The sequence below is a fragment of the Vigna unguiculata genome, chromosome 9 (genome assembly GCF_037176805.1).
Source record: "Vigna unguiculata cultivar grain cowpea cultivar isolate G323 ecotype 2 chromosome 9, ASM3717680v1, whole genome shotgun sequence".
Lineage (NCBI taxonomy): Eukaryota > Viridiplantae > Streptophyta > Magnoliopsida > Fabales > Fabaceae > Vigna > Vigna unguiculata.
The window spans coordinates 1,144,098-1,159,730 of NC_140800.1; the positions used below are offsets into that span (position 1 = coordinate 1,144,098).

General features: G+C 33.8%; 3 protein-coding genes and 1 pseudogene across 7 annotated transcripts; 3 read left to right on the forward strand and 1 right to left on the reverse strand.

The window, feature by feature from the left end:
* Positions 1 to 1,190: 1,190 nt before the first annotated feature.
* Positions 1,191 to 5,788, forward strand: LOC114163374 (mitochondrial thiamine diphosphate carrier 2-like). Of its 4 annotated transcripts, XM_085666891.1 has the most exons (9): positions 1,191 to 1,476; positions 1,605 to 1,755; positions 1,917 to 1,950; positions 2,982 to 3,098; positions 3,330 to 3,441; positions 3,641 to 3,806; positions 4,507 to 4,659; positions 5,056 to 5,193; positions 5,265 to 5,788. In XM_085666891.1, the coding sequence occupies exons 2-9, from the start codon at positions 1,636 to 1,638 to the stop codon at positions 5,481 to 5,483; spliced, it is 1,059 nt and encodes a 352-aa protein (XP_085523017.1). In that variant the 5' UTR covers positions 1,191 to 1,476; positions 1,605 to 1,635; the 3' UTR covers positions 5,484 to 5,788. The 4 variants fall into 4 exon arrangements, with proteins under 4 accessions (XP_085523017.1, XP_027903449.2, XP_027903450.2 ...); XM_028047648.2 differs by lacking the exon at positions 1,917 to 1,950 and having other exon boundaries at positions 1,194 to 1,476; positions 3,679 to 3,806; XM_028047649.2 differs by lacking the exons at positions 1,191 to 1,476; positions 1,917 to 1,950.
* A 185-nt stretch (positions 5,789 to 5,973) lies between these two features.
* On the reverse strand, positions 5,974 to 8,582 carry LOC114163375 (dynein beta chain, ciliary protein). Its single transcript, XM_028047650.2, has 3 exons — positions 8,316 to 8,582; positions 7,263 to 7,387; positions 5,974 to 6,636 (listed from the first exon to the last, which is right to left on the reverse strand). Exons 1-3 carry the CDS (start codon positions 8,485 to 8,487, stop codon positions 6,346 to 6,348), a joined length of 588 nt encoding a protein of 195 aa, XP_027903451.1. The 5' UTR covers positions 8,488 to 8,582; the 3' UTR covers positions 5,974 to 6,345.
* A 461-nt stretch (positions 8,583 to 9,043) lies between these two features.
* LOC114196115 (uncharacterized) lies at positions 9,044 to 12,908 on the forward strand (annotated as a pseudogene). Its single transcript, XR_014984331.1, has 3 exons — positions 9,044 to 10,388; positions 12,105 to 12,174; positions 12,776 to 12,908. The product of XR_014984331.1 is annotated as an uncharacterized LOC114196115 (transcript).
* LOC114196117 (AUGMIN subunit 2-like) lies at positions 12,782 to 15,286 on the forward strand. Its single transcript, XM_028086648.2, has 6 exons — positions 12,782 to 12,907; positions 13,147 to 13,272; positions 13,382 to 13,486; positions 13,812 to 13,880; positions 14,320 to 14,433; positions 14,688 to 15,286. Exons 1-6 carry the CDS (start codon positions 12,785 to 12,787, stop codon positions 15,018 to 15,020), a joined length of 870 nt encoding a protein of 289 aa, XP_027942449.1. The 5' UTR covers positions 12,782 to 12,784; the 3' UTR covers positions 15,021 to 15,286.
* The last annotated feature ends 347 nt before the right edge of the window (positions 15,287 to 15,633 follow it).

The window sequence follows — 15,633 nt, forward strand, 5'->3', positions numbered from 1 at the left end:
AATGACAGAAAAAATATAATTGGAAAAAGATCAAATTAGATAAAAATAATAAAGAAATAGGTTAATAGCATTCTAAAGATTATAGTTATTGATTTGTTAAAATTTTAAATTAATAAAAGTAACTCTTGAGTTAATTTATATTAACTAAAATTAAATATTATTATATTTAATCATGTCTCTTATTTTTACCTTTTATAAATAGTAAAAAATCAATTAAATAATAATAACTAAATATTAATAAAATAATAATAATAATAATAATAATAATAATTTTTATGTTTGGTAGACAACTAATTTTAAATATATAAATATATATATGTAAACAAATTAAAATATTTTTAAAATAAAAACAAACATTAAGAAAATAAGAAAACTTTATAATGAAATAAAGTTTTTAACAATAGAAAAAAATTATATAATTACTGATTTGGATTTCTTAAATTTTAGTTTAGTTTAATTTGATTTCTATATTTTTTATTAGTTTAATTTAGTATCTTAATTATTTAAAATAATTTAATTTTGTCATTTTTTTAAAATTAGAGTTAAGTACGTACGAGATACATGTAAAATCGTTGAATTTTTTAATTTTATTTTTACTATAAATGTGATTGAAAATTTCTCCAAAATTAAAAAATTTTAAATTTATGAGATTCTTCAAACATAATTAAACCTTGGATTTTTAAGTTCAATTGTTGAATTTCAAGTTTTCTATTTTTTATTTTCCAAACTTGAAAGTTTGAAGTTTAAATTAAAATATTTAATAATATTTAAAATTTAAACAAAACAACATAAAATATTAAAAATACAAATTAATATAAAATACTAAAAAGAGTATTAAAATGATAAAAAAAAAAAGAACTTAAAGCATACCAGAACTCGTGGAACACGTGGCCAGATAATCCTGCAGATATTGAGTAGGTAAAACTTAATCAAAATTTTGAGTTTAAATATTCTGCTTAAATGTCAATAGATATCCTTTAATTATAACAATTAAAAAATAGTGTTCTATATACCTACATGATTAATTCTTCATTATAAGATTATCCTAAATCTATGTTAGGAAAAAATCTTGTAACTGTTCCACTAATAGTAATAACTATTGAAGCTACAAATGGAAAAGAAAAATCTGAACTAAGCCCAGACAAAACAAAAACTAAATTAATATTATTATTATTTTATCATCCTGAAATCACTGTGTTCGATCCAATCACTGCATGCAAAAAAAACCTCCACGGTCTTCTCTTTCTTTCTCTTTTCCTTTTCCTTTTCTTATTATCGACAACATTAATCTTAGTTGTCGTGTTTGTGTCTGAGACTCTGTAAAATTCTTGCAACGCCTCAGACAGAGGCGGAGAAGTCGCCGCCATAAAGAATCTTCCACTCAAATAAGGCGGCAACCAACGAATTTCCCGTCGCTTTCCTGTCTCCGATGTCCGCTCCCGTCTCCATTGCCTCCTTTCCCTTCCTCTCTCTCCGGCACGCTCCTTCTCTCTCTCTTTCTTTCTCTTTTTCCAAATTCAAGGGAAATTCTAACGTTTTCCCTAACGATCGTTATTATACTATATGGTTTATTTGTGAGTGGATTTTGCTTTGTGATGATGCAGGGTGTAGTTGGGATTGGAGGGTGTTCTTGCAATGGAGGGGGAACCGAGCCAGCTGAAACGGGCTGCGATTGATGCCACCGCCGGAGCTCTTTCCGGTGCTGTATCCAGGACCGTCACGTCGCCTCTCGATGTTATCAAGATTAGGTTTCAGGTTAGACTTTCTGATCATCAATGTTCCATTTTTTGTTTGTACAATTCAAAGATTGTATTTTTTTTATAATGTAAGCACTTTTTAATTATTTTTACTGAACTTTTTTCCTGGAAGTCTCTAACTTAATTGCATTTTGTATCTTTAATTGCTCGTTTTACGAGATTGATGACAACAATGTTTTAAAAAAGTTGGAAGGTTAGTATATTAGTAAATTTTGATATAAATATCTCCTTAATTGAAGTCAGTTATTTTTTAGAAGTGAGGGCATTTATGGTTTCCTTGACTTGTGTTTCTTTTACCAATTGTGTATTTGCTGTGTGATTTTCATTTGCCGGATACTTGCCCTGCTTTGGAAAGTGTTTTAAGTCGAACTCTTTTTGGTTTTAAAATGGATAAACGGTAATCAGTGAACTTAGCTGTTAAGGGGTTCCTTTTTAAGTGTCCTTTTAAGGGTTTTTTACAATCCTTTTTCTTGATTTCCATAAAATATTTATATTTGTAAGATTTTTTATGTTACCATTGTCATTTCTACAACACAATAAATCCATGCATACATAAACTGATTACAGGTTAATTAAAAGGTAGGAGTGTAAATAACAAAAGAGTAACTAATGTTGTCTTAAACTTTAAAAATGACAATTAAACATGAACACAAATCTTTGAAAAGATGATACACAGGAGGGAGTTTGAAATAGAAAATTTTCTTTAAAAAAATTACATTGATGCATATCTACTCGGATTTCCAATATTGTGAATTTCAATAGAAATATCCTACGAACTTCTTAACTAAGTCCTTTAGGACACTCGAAAATAAGACACTTTAAAGTATTTTTTGGTGTTTAATTAATGAACAGCATAGTGGAGTTCCCCCACATCCAGGGACAAAATCGTGTATATAAGGGGGGACAACCTTTATCTCACAAGATGAATTTTGGGATTGAGTTAGACTTAAGATCCTATCAAAACATACTCTAACAATGGTTGTCATATCTGGTTGGAATTTTGTGTAGTTAATATATCTGGTATTACTGAGTTGTTGGCATCATTTTATTTAAAATATATGTGGCCTCGGGAATGTTTGCATTAACGTGGGATTGCACAATAAGATTTGTTTGCACTGGTTAATCTTTTAATTTTTAAGCGAGACTTAGGGAACTTGGGTTCATCATCATGGTTGGTCATTGCAGCCTGAGCTGAATTAAGTTGTTATTCGCATTCATTGTTAGGTTCAACTAGAACCCACATCTTCATGGACTTTACTACGCAAGGATTTGTCTACTCCTTCAAAATATACCGGCATGCTTCAAGCAACCAAAGATATTTTCAGAGAAGAAGGGATGCGGGTAGGACAACCCAGCTTCTATTACTTTTTGTTTAATCTTCCTCCTAATTCACTTCTCTCTGTAGTAATCCGCAGCTGATTCCTATTTACCTTAAGAGGGTACCAAAAAGCTGTTGGTGAGATCAGTGTATTATATAATGCTTGAGTTCTTGCTATCTTTTGGTAGTTTCCTGTCAACTTTTTTTTGGGAAAAGTTTCTGTATTACTCTTTCTCAATTCTGTCATGTTACAGGGTTTTTGGCGGGGAAATGTGCCAGCTTTGCTCATGGTTATGCCATATACAAGTATACAATTTACTGTTCTACACAAGTTGAAGACTCTTGCCTCTGGTTCTTCCAAAACAGGTATGCCTACTTGGTGTCTGTGTCTACACATGAATTTGCAATTTACTCATAGGTGTATGTCTGCCCATACTTTTTTTTGTTGATGTTGTTAAAACTTTGAATATATAGTTCAAGGTCTATTCATTATTTTTATGGCAGGTTAAAGCCGTGTCAATCTGCAATCTAGAGTTATTAATTACTTGGTCATTTCCTGTTGTAGGTCTATTATGTTCATTGCTTTGCTTTCTGTTGCTGCAGAGAATCACATGAATTTGAGTCCTTATCTGTCCTATATGAGTGGGGCAATAGCTGGGAGTGCTGCTACTGTAGGTTCATATCCCTTTGATCTTCTCCGAACCATATTAGCTTCCCAGGGTGAACCAAAGGTATAAGCATTTTAAAACGTCCAATGTTACAAGATGGTTTTGAACTGAATTACTGTAATGTATACTAGTTGTGAACTGTGAAGGTTAATGAAGAAAATTGCTGGCATGCTTTTAAAGACCCTCCACTGTCCATTTACTTCTTCTTCTTTCTCGGTTCATTCTACTTGAAACTTTTATATTTATGTGTGCTTTTTATATTAATTCCTTCTAGAAATGTAAGATATAATACCATTCCTTGTGTATTCACTTGATAATTTAAGGTTTTGGTATAGTTGGTCAATGACATCGTATTACAATCTCTATGATCAAGTGGTCTAGATTTTTATCCCTGTTACCCCCATTCTTCCGATAAAAAGGTTGAATTTCAAACCTTGCTTGGCATGTCCTTGCTTCAAACCTTAAAAGACTCTTGTTTAAGGGGGAATTTGCGAGATGTAATATAATTCATTTATGTGTCTTTACCTAACAGCTGAAGCTTTTAGATTAGTTCCTTCGTGATCATTCATTTTTCCAATTGTGGTGAGGGAGTGTCCACCTTTGCTTCTCAAGAGCTTTGGCATGGAAAAAGGAAAACTTCCACTTGTGGCCTTTGATTATATAACTTTAGCTTTGAGTGCATAGCTTGAGGCTGTTGTGATCCTTTATGTCTCATGAAATCAATTTTGGGACAATGGCTTGCTAATATTTTCCCATTGTTCAGGTTTATCCAAACATGAGAACAGCATTTGTTGATATTGTCCAGACTCGTGGCTTCCAAGGCTTGTATGCTGGATTGTCCCCAACCCTAGTTGAGATTATACCATATGCAGCCCTACAATTTGGCACCTATGATACATTTAAACGTTGGGCCATGGTAAAATTTCAGTTCTTCTATTCAACATTTCATTTATTTGTAGGCATGCCCGTATTGAACGTTCGTTTGGTTTTATTTTCCCACTGGCTATTTGCAACGACAAGGAAGATATGCAGCAGTTTGTGTTACTTTAAATTTTGGTCCGAGAAAAATGTTGTTTATGCCTCATACCTAGTCTCAGCTTTGCATCTCTGCTAGACTAAATATAACTGCTAGTGGCCACTGACAGAAGTAGAGATTTTTTGTTTCAATAAGTATCATCATAACTCACTATGTAAAATGTCAGTATACAAATATGGTGTACATTATATTAAGATTCCTTTACAAAACTGATATATGCTTTACTCATACTTTATAGTGAGCAATTATTTGATACCTGTTTTTTAATAAATGTAGGCGTGGAATCAACGTCAACATTCGAATTCTACTACAGAAAACATCTCTAGTTTTCAGCTTTTCCTCTGTGGAGTGAGTGCAGGAAAATGTGCCAAGCTCGCCACTCATCCACTTGATGTAGTCAAGAAAAGATTTCAGGTAGATGATGAAATTTTGAACCCCTCATTCCTCCCTAAAGCAAATTATGAATCTTCATTCTTTTTCTGCAGATTGAAGGTCTACAAAGGCATCCAAGATATGGAGCTCGGGTTGAACACCGTGCATACAACAATATGCTTGATGCCATAAAGCGAATATTACAAATGGAGGGTTGGGCTGGTCTATATAAGGGGATAGTTCCATCAACTGTTAAAGCTGCACCAGCTAATGCTGTAACATTTGTGGCGTATGAATTGATATCAGATTGGCTGGAATCTCTTTTGACTTGATATTTTTTACTAAGGGGGAGGAGAAGGGGATTTTTTTTTTTAAATTTTCATTATCTCATTCTTTTTAATCCATTTAATCGTCGCATGGATAGGAATAGGTATATGCTAATTTTGAGATAGTGGATACGATTCTAGTTCAGTTTTAAGATGAATCTTCAGCCAAGTAAAAGCTAAGATTTAGCAGGGTGACATCAATTTTCCTTTTACCAAATGGTGCGCTTTAGCTGTTGGTGGGATTATTCTTGTTAAGGTGATTTTTACTTACAAATTTATTCTAAATGGTTCAGAATCTGTCTTTATTCGGACTTCATCTTCCACAATTTGAGGGTTTTATATGCACTGTTTTTGCAACCAATTCAAATTAACTATGCTCAGGGACTAGGATCAAGATGATTAAATTCGAGGCTAATGACGCAGGGACACCAATCTCTGCATGGAATAAGTCTAATAGTAAGTAATCTAAATATTAGAGTTTACAAATATATGCATCTTGGAAGAACAAAACTGAATTTGCTCATGTTTTTATTAATTGTCGTGAAGTAATGCAAAAACAACAAACAATATCTCAGCTGTAGGGTTTCAAAACCCTTATTGCAACTCACGCTCTCCAGGTTAATTTTTCCGGTCAGAAGTACAAATTCAATTGTTGATATGACGATGTCATTAAAATCTAAGTATAGGGGCTGCACAAGCACCAGCTAATATAGTCTATTACAAGCAACCTGATGTTATGGCCTTTTGGCATTGTCCTTTCTTTCGAACATTTTTTAATGCCCAAGACTTCGTCCACACTTGAAATCCATTTAGAAGAGCCATTTTAAGACAAGAAAGAACCGGTGAGTAATGTGAGTAAAGCTATTATCTATCTAGGTGCTTCGTTCTTGTCTTTACTGCTACCTTCTGGAGGTTGTGATAAGAATTGCAAGATCCTCTGAACCTGAACAAGATCGACTTGAAATTTTTCAGCAATTTGGTGAGCATTCATACGTCCATTGTAATCATCAGCCTTGCCTTCGTGCAAAAGGATGATATGGCGCAACTGAGCAATATTCAAAGTGCCAGTAGGAACCTGCCTTTCCTCATAGCGCCCAGAATCTGGTTTTGTGTTTCGCAATTTGGGCATTGGCCTGTTGTACTTCTCAACCACGAATGCCTGTAACAATATTGTCTAGATGTAAGGTGAATTTGTCTTTGTAAATATGCACTAAAAGGTCAAAAGTAAAACTTTGACCATTGAAACTGCATTTGCAATATTATTTTTGAGAAATGATTCTTTTGGATGTCTATACTAAAAATGTTTATTACTTCTCTAAAATAAGTTCGTCCAAACACATTCCAAAAGTTAATCAAATTTGTCAAGTTCCCATGTTACCATGCTAATACCATGAGTAAACAAATGACAGAAACCATACTCAACATTGATTGATAATGAAAAAGGTATACATAGCAGTATCTTATGCAAATATTGGCATATAAAATACAGTCAAAGGCAGGATTGTGTTGGCAGATTTCCTTTTTTTTTACCGCAGATGAACACGCTAATATAGAAAAAATGGGTTTCCTTGATGTTCAATGCCAATAGTACCATTTTTGTGCTTCACATACAGTGACAAACTTTAATAATACTCAACATCCGGCATTAGAAGAATTTCATAGGAAGAGTGAACAATAAATCAATTTGAAAAGTTGGAGTTATCTGTTAATACATACACCGTAATGACAGTTCTGCATCAACTACAATTCTACAGAAAGAGTAAAAACAATTTGATATAAAATTACCTCACCCATCTCAGATTTCCCCCCAGGCTTTGATTTAATTCTACCAACCATTTGACCAAGCATAGCATCAAATTTGGGATCTCTTTCTTCCAGGATGTTGTCCGTATTAACTCTAGGATGATCATCTTAAGCCAAGACCAAATAACAGTGAAATCAACCATTATGAAATAGCACTGTAGCATTATAAAACTTCACAAGAACATCAAAATTATAAGCAATATATATGTGGAACATTTCAAAAAGACTCAAATTAACATGAAGCAAATTCTTTTTTGTTTTTGATCGATAAATAATTGGTACAAGTAAAACCACAAAAAATCTAATGGCATCAGCAGCGGCAAGGAGGAAATTACAGAATGGAAATGGAGTGGGATGGAAGACCTGGGTCGTTTAGTTTGAGAAAGTGTATTTCAATTTCATTTTCTACCATCACTTTTAATCACAATAATGTAACATTGTTTTGATTTTGTTACCTGTTTTAAAAGAAAACAACTTGCACTAGTGTTCTGAATTCATTTTCCATTTCCACAATTTCTTACTAAAACTTTTAAATACCAGAACAGAAAACAGAAAACATTTTCTGAAACAAAGTGACCCCTTAGATGTTTCACTGGTTATTGGTATATAGAGGAGTAGAAATGGGTGAAGAATAAAAAATCTACATCCAGTTAAACTTCTTTTCCTAAATTTTACCGTCCACCACCACACACACACACCATTTTTCATTACACCATTTTCAGCTGAACTAAGCTTGTACACCATAACGCATAACCCAACCCACGTGGATGCAAAAAAACTCTAAAGGGATACCTTAAACTGAAAAATAACATTCAGAAACCCCCACCGTCTCAGCCTTGTACTAGAACATCACAACAGAGTAGAACCCAGTCTCGGGATAACCCACATTAGCTACCTTAATTTCCAAGGCACCTTCCAACTTTTTCGGCTTTCCCAGAACGAAATCATGTTAAAGGAACAATTTTTTCGTAATCCTTTAGCTCTAATTTCCCAACCAAAAACTTTGAACCTACGGGAAGGGAGAGGCATAATTACCGGCGTGAAGTACGTCTTGTTCGGCGGCTTTCGAGATCTGCGCCGTCTTGTCGGTGGCAACCGTGGGCGGCGGTCGGCGATCAACGGCGATCTTTGGCTTGGAGAAAGATGAGGTGTCAGCCTCGGATGCTGCCCGGATTCTTCCAGATGCTCGACGAAATGCCTGACCCATCGTTGTGTTGTGACGCCAAACGCGGCCTTGTGATGCCTCTTATAGCGTAAGCCTAATGTTGAAGATGTTTTCGTGGCTTGTTTTGGTGCAGATGTTTTATAGAGACTCAACTAATACTCTTTATAACCATTCTATAGTATTATGTAAAGTTTATTACAATGTAAAGTTTTTCAACAAAACATAAGATTTTGTCCCATAATTTAGTGTGATTTATATAAAATTGTACATTTCCTTCATAAGTTAATTTCAATAATAATAAAGACTATACAATAAGAAAACAATGTATTTGCTTCACTTGAATACTCTTATTCTTTTTGCACGTTCAATCATAATTACATTTTAATTATTTTCAAAGAATATACAATTATATTTTTCATTCAATATATTTGTTCACTTTAAAATCTCAATATTTTTTTTCTCATATTTGCTTCCATCTCTTTATAATAAGCAATTTATACTTTTACCCTTCTTTTTTACTTATTTCCTTTATTCTGCCAATCGACGTTTTTTATTTATTTATTTATTTATTTATTTTAAATATGACTAAAGACAGACAAACCCTAAAACACATCACTTTGATGGTGATTTGGGATTATGAAGATTACAAATCACAGCGAACAAAACTGCGATGCTGAATGAATTCTCCCTTCGAATCACAGATTCTTCGGTAATTCCTAAACTCGGATATGTTTCATTCCCAACGCTTCAAACCCCTTCTTCTCTATCTGAAGTCACTCTCAAGAACACCTCTTCAAACCCCACAACCCAAGAATCTTTTCCCCTCGATACTCTCTCTGAAACACACCTCAAATGCTTCACAGCAACACTCTTTCACGGTTTCCTACCTCGTAAACGATCGCGGGTTCTCCCCGGAAACCGCTCTCAAGGCCTCCAAATTCATTCAATTCGAAACCTCGGAAAAGCCGGACTCAGTCATCGCCTTCTTCAGAGACAACGGATTCAGCAACACCCAGATAAACAGCATCGTTAGAAGAGCACCCAATGTGCTCACTTGCGACCCCCACAAAAGGATTTTTCCAAAGTTCGAGTTTTTACTCTCCAAAGGGGCCTCACGCTCTGACATTGTGGAACTGGTGAGTAGGAGCCCCAGAATCCTTTACTCCAGCCTCGAGAATAACATTGTCCCTTCGTATGAACTGATGAGGAAGTTTCTTCAAACTGATGAGAAAACTATGGACTGCATACGCTCTTGTGGGCATTTCTTTGGTACTGATCGTGTGGTGCAGAATGTGAAACTTTTGGTTGATGATGGAGTCACCGATCCTGTGATAGCCTTTTTGTTGCGCAGGAGAGTTTCTATAATCTTGTGTTCTGCCTTGAAGAGGACTTTGGATGAGGTTAAGGAAATGGGGTTTGATCCTTCCAAGTTGAGCTTTGCCATCGCGCTGCTGGCGAAAACGACCATTCCGAAATCGCGATGGGAGAGGAAAGTTGAGGCCTTTAAGAGATGGGGTTGGTCTGAAGAATTGGTTCTTAGAGTGTTTAAGAGGCAACCCCTCGTGATGTTGGTGTCCCAAGATAAGATTGATAGGATTATGAGATTTTGGGTTAAGCAATTAGGTTGGGACTATTTGGCTCTTACCAAGAAGCCAGAGATTTTTGGATTTAGTTTGGAGAGAAGGATCATTCCAAGGGCACTTGTTGTCCAGTATTTACTCAAGAAAGGTTTGAGGAGTAAGAGTGGCAGCTTGGTTACGCCATTTTCTGTTTCTGAAAAGGTGTTTATTGAAAACTATGTCATGCGTTTTAAGGAGGAGACAAGTGAACTATTAAAGCTGTACCAAGTCAAAGACTAAAAGAGGATGATCAAATGGTTAACTTACGAGAACTAATTTCTCTGATTCTAGAAGTTTGTATTTCTTCAACCCTTATAACTTGGGGTTAGTCATGTTTAAATTCAACTGATTTAAATGAATTGTTTCATTTTGATGGGTTGGAATGGACCCTTTGTTGACTGCTGCTTTCTGCAATTCCCACCACATTTGTCATTTTTATCAATTACTTGACGTTATATAAATGTAACTGTAGCATGATAGGTTTAGCTCAAATTCTTTAATATCCAATGCTTATCTGCAACCTAGCTTACACAAGATTTATTTTTTGTCATTGCCTTTGGAATAAAAGTGTATATGTCATCCTTGTATTTAAGTATGCACAGGCAAGGACCGTTTAGTTATTAGTTTGTATACATACCAATCATTCTAGGTTTGGTTTCTGGATTGAATATTTTAACTATTTTGGTGATTGAATATTGTAGTTTGTATGGTCACTTGTAATAAGTGTGTCTGAGTGAGATCATACTAACTAGGGATCAGTAACTTACTTCCTGCTTTAGTATGAATTTCAATCATCAGGTTTGATATGGAGAAAACTTATCTTCTGAAAATGGTGCTTTCAAAGCTTTCAATTGATGTGAAAAAAAATTTGTGCTTATTTGCGGCACAGTTGTCAACTGGTCATGTCAATCTGATAGGGCATATGTGAGACAAGTTCTTTGCTTGGAGAAAGATGAGGAAAATATATGAATTTTAGATGATAGAATCATCTTGCTGCAAGAACTTGTTACTCTTTTAACTTTGTGATTGAACAAACATGGGTAATTCGAGTTTAGTTGTTGCTTAGGTTTCTAACTTCTAGATTTTTTTCTTTTAATATTTGATTCTGGTTATGCTTTCTTTTGTTTACTGTAGAAGTGCAGGCTTGGGGTAATCCTTGATCAATTCAATGATAAGAACAATGCAAAATTGTCATGAACTCAGAATATTTCTAAAGCTTCATCTTCAAGAGAATTGCACGAAGTTTGAACTTCATTAAAATATTTATTGGAATTCAAGTTAAAACTGAAATGTCCCCTAAGTTTATCCAAGACTAGCATATAATTTGCAATTGTAACTTCTTCTTAACCTATATAAAGACCACCCTGAAGAAGAACAAGAACAACAACCATTTTTCATGTGTCAAAAAACTCCACTGAATTTTCTCTTTGTCATGAAAACTTTCTAAGAATATTGTGTTTGTTTCATCCCAAAAAGTTAGTAAGGAGAGCCTGATAGACTATGTATATGGACAAAAAATATTTAATATAATATTATAGTTAAACTAATAAAAATAACTTAAGTTAAATAAAAAAATTGAACATAATATATATGATCAGTCAAATTAATATAAAAAATACTAAGTGTCTTTTATTTTCTTGATATTTTATATTACATATTATAATTATTTATCCCGCTGAAAAAGAAAAAAAATTAAAACTAAACTTACAAATATATTTGATACAATCTGTACATACATATTAAGACAATATGATAAAAAATTAAAAACATAATTCAATTATTCTTTTTTGCATTGTTTCTTTTTTTTTCACAAATTAAATAAGATGTAATCAACCGTTCTAATCCGTGTAAATTTAATTATAGTTATTTTTATTTAGAATTGGGTTAATACATTACTTGGATCCTTAAGTTATGTTATAGAAAAATGTTCTAATTCATTTGTGCGATTATTTTTTCTTTTTATTTATTTATTTTTTAATTTCGGTTCTAGGTCTTTAATTCTACACACAGTTGTTATTGTGTTTTTCTCTTTGAGATCAGAAATGGAATGGAACCGTAGCAGAAAAATGGAGGGAGTGAGGTTTGAAGCAGAAGCTTGTATCTGTCTCAGGTAACATCATTTTCCTTCAATCCTTTGCCTTGTCAATTTTGAGGATTTTTCTTCGATTTGAAAAGCCTAAGTTTTTTTCACGTCATCACCATACACCATAATGCACAGAGCCAATTGGAACTATGATTGAATTTCGCCTTTTTTAATAGAGTCCAGAGATTTCTCCGGTATCTTAGAAAGAGTAATATCTTCTATGGTGTTTACAACTGGTTCGGTGGAAGCCCTTATCTGGTGCTGCTTCCAACCGAGCATGTACAGAAAAAAGGTTTATTATAGTTTGAACATGACAATATAGTTCAATACAAAAGTGCTGGAACATTACTTGTCATCTCACAGTTTTCTGGAAGAGCTGTTAAGTGAAGTGATTATTTTCCAAATATTGATTGCAACTGAGCTTGCATTTAACACGTTGGTTAGGATTTCATCAAATTGAAGCTAGGTTTAGGTACCATATTGCATACTGTGTCTTACCCACCACGTATTTTATATTATGTTTGTAGAAACCATTGTTAGAGGCTTTTATAATTCCCCAAAATTAATTTTCAATGCCTGTTTATTTTACTGCTTTTTATTAAAAAAAAAATGTTTCTGTTTGTGTTAGTTTTTGAAAATGTCAATGGCAAGCGAATCAAGTTGGGTGGGGAGGAAGCCGGTGAAACGCATTGGGGGAATGCCCGATGCTCTATCATTTGCTGCTGATCTTGGTTTCTCCATGTCCCCTCCCCCATCCCAGGTACCATATTGTCTTTTCAAAATGTTAGCAAACACTCTAATAGTTTGAATTTATTGAAAATCATAAAATTCTGTGGGTCTTACTAATCAAATGAACCTTACTGATGCTTCTGTAGTTTTCAGTAAACTCTAACCAATAGACCAATAGAAGGGTGCATTGCTAGCAATCCTCTATTTTTTTTTGTTCAATTCTCAGTATTTGTTTGACAAATTGTGGCACATCATTCTCTTTCTTTCCAGGAAGAACTTCAGAATTCATCTCCTACAACTGGGGAAAAGGGCGAGGACTTGATCAGGGTTTTGAGAGAACTAACTACTGTCCAAAGAAAAATCGCAGACTTGCAAGTTGAACTTCAAGGTCGAAAGGTTAGCCTTAGACATTCTGATTGTTTACATAGTAAAACCAATGGCTTCTTTTGACGTTTTATTCTAACTTATATATGTATACTCATCTTGATATTTGTAAAATTTGTAGGATGACAAAAATGTTGCACATTTGACTCATGTGAGTGAAATGGAAAAGAAGACTGAGACATTGGACACGATTACTACTATACTCAAAGATGTTATTCAGAACAAGGTAATATAAGATTCGTCCCCTATAGCTACCACTGCCTTAGTGTATCAGAATCATATTTTCTAGGTTTAGTCCATCATTCTTCACATTTATCAATTGAGAGGAGCAAGGGCATGAGTGACGAAATTCCATGAACTTCCCTGAGAGGCTTACTTAGTAACATTTAGACAATAATAAGAAAATTTCTTCACAAGTCTCACTTTATGCTTTCTTATCCTCTTGTTTGCTTTCCTGATGAACAGTTAGAGTTAGGGCTTAAGTTATCTAGCTATAATTAGACAACCTATTATATGCTCTCTGACATGACTTCATTATCAAAATTTGACAGGACCGCATTATAGCTCGCTTGCAGCAGCCATATTCCCTTGATTGCATTCCTGTTGAAGCAGAGTATCAGGTTAAATTAATATTAAACTAATGCACTATAACTCTGTACAAAGTTAATTTGATCAGTGATTGGCCATCCAGTGGCATGCATAGGCACATGTGCGTGTATTTGTCTGTTTTTTTAACCGTTGTGCTACTATACATTATCTTATTTTGTTTAATTTCTGAGTTTGCTAGATGAAGTCTATAATGTGATAGTTTCACTACTTCTCTTAAATAAAGCTTGTTATAAAATGCAGCATTGTCGGAAAAACGTGATATGGTGACTTCATTTGAAGCTGTTAGATATGAAATAAAAGACTCTGGTATTCATTATAAATTACTCATTGAGGGGCTATGTTACTTTTCCCATTGATTGATGTAAATGTTCAATTATTTTTTAGTGAAAATTTTAATGAATCAAAGACAGGCGTTGTAATTTTCGTCATATATTTCTCTAATTTCTGCAGAAACAATTCTCTGAACTACTGATGAAGGCAGCTAGTGATTACGGTGCTTTGACAGCTTCAGTTGCAGATTTTCAGTGGAGTCAGAATTTCAAAGAACCTCCTTCAGTTTTGGGGGTAGGCTTCTACATTCCTTTTCTTGTTATAAGCTAATCACGATTAGATGTTTGGTCATTCTCTTTCCATTTTGTCTTAATTCTTAAAACAATATGCATCCATATAAGTGTGGCGTGAGTACATCAAGAATATGAGTAATTACAAGTCCGATCAATTAGTATTTCTTATTTTGAGCAAAACAAACTATTTTTCTGTAGCATTGAGTACATCATGTTTAGTAATTTTGGCCATACATGATTTTGTTTGCTGCCCAGGAAATGCTTCGACTCATTCCTGTAGCTTTGGCATCTTGCACTCGGTTCTTTGAAGCCATGTCTGCCACAAGAGAGTCATTTGCAACACTTCAGAAACTGAGATTGGGCCATTTTGATTCCCAAAGGGTACCGGGAGTTTCTTATTGTTTAACCCCACCTCCATGGAAAACTGAAGCAAATTATAACGACTTAGGAATCACAAACCAAAGGAGGAAACACCTAGATCAGGTGGAAGATGTAAACAGCCAGGTCACTCAGATTCATCACAATATTTGTACGTACAAGAAAAAAGTTGTTCGACACCATTTAACAACTTGTATAAAGATAAAATAGTTTTAATAAAATTTAATTTTTATGTTTTTAGAAAAAAGAGAAAGGAAATAGTTACGAAGAATAATAACAAATGATAGTAAAAAAAAAAAGTAGTGTCAAAAATACCAGTATTCACCGTACAATCACAAGAATCTTGTCTTTTTCTTCCGTCACCGAAACAACAATGTTACGTAGATATCTAACATACTGTACGTATCTTGTGTCATATAATACTTTTGTAATCTAATTGTTGTTTAACAATTATATATTTTTCGGTCACGGGAAATTATTTAAGAATTATATATTGGAATAATGATAAATTTCAATTTCGTATGTCTTGCTTTATCCATGATTTAGCTTGGAATTTTAAAAATATAATGTAAAATTATGAGACGAGACCAGCTTATTATAATTTATGGTATCTTACAAAACTAAGATAAAACACAAAACGCACAAACTAAAAATAAAATAAAATGGACAGTTAAAATAAAATTCGAATAATAAATTTGCTAGTTTTTGTGCAGTCTAGCCAATTCATGCCTTAGGGTGCGTTTTGTGGACGAGAATTGTAAAAGGATGGATTAATATAATATTCGGTAAAATTAACAATGAAGGTAAATTAGTAAATTTATTT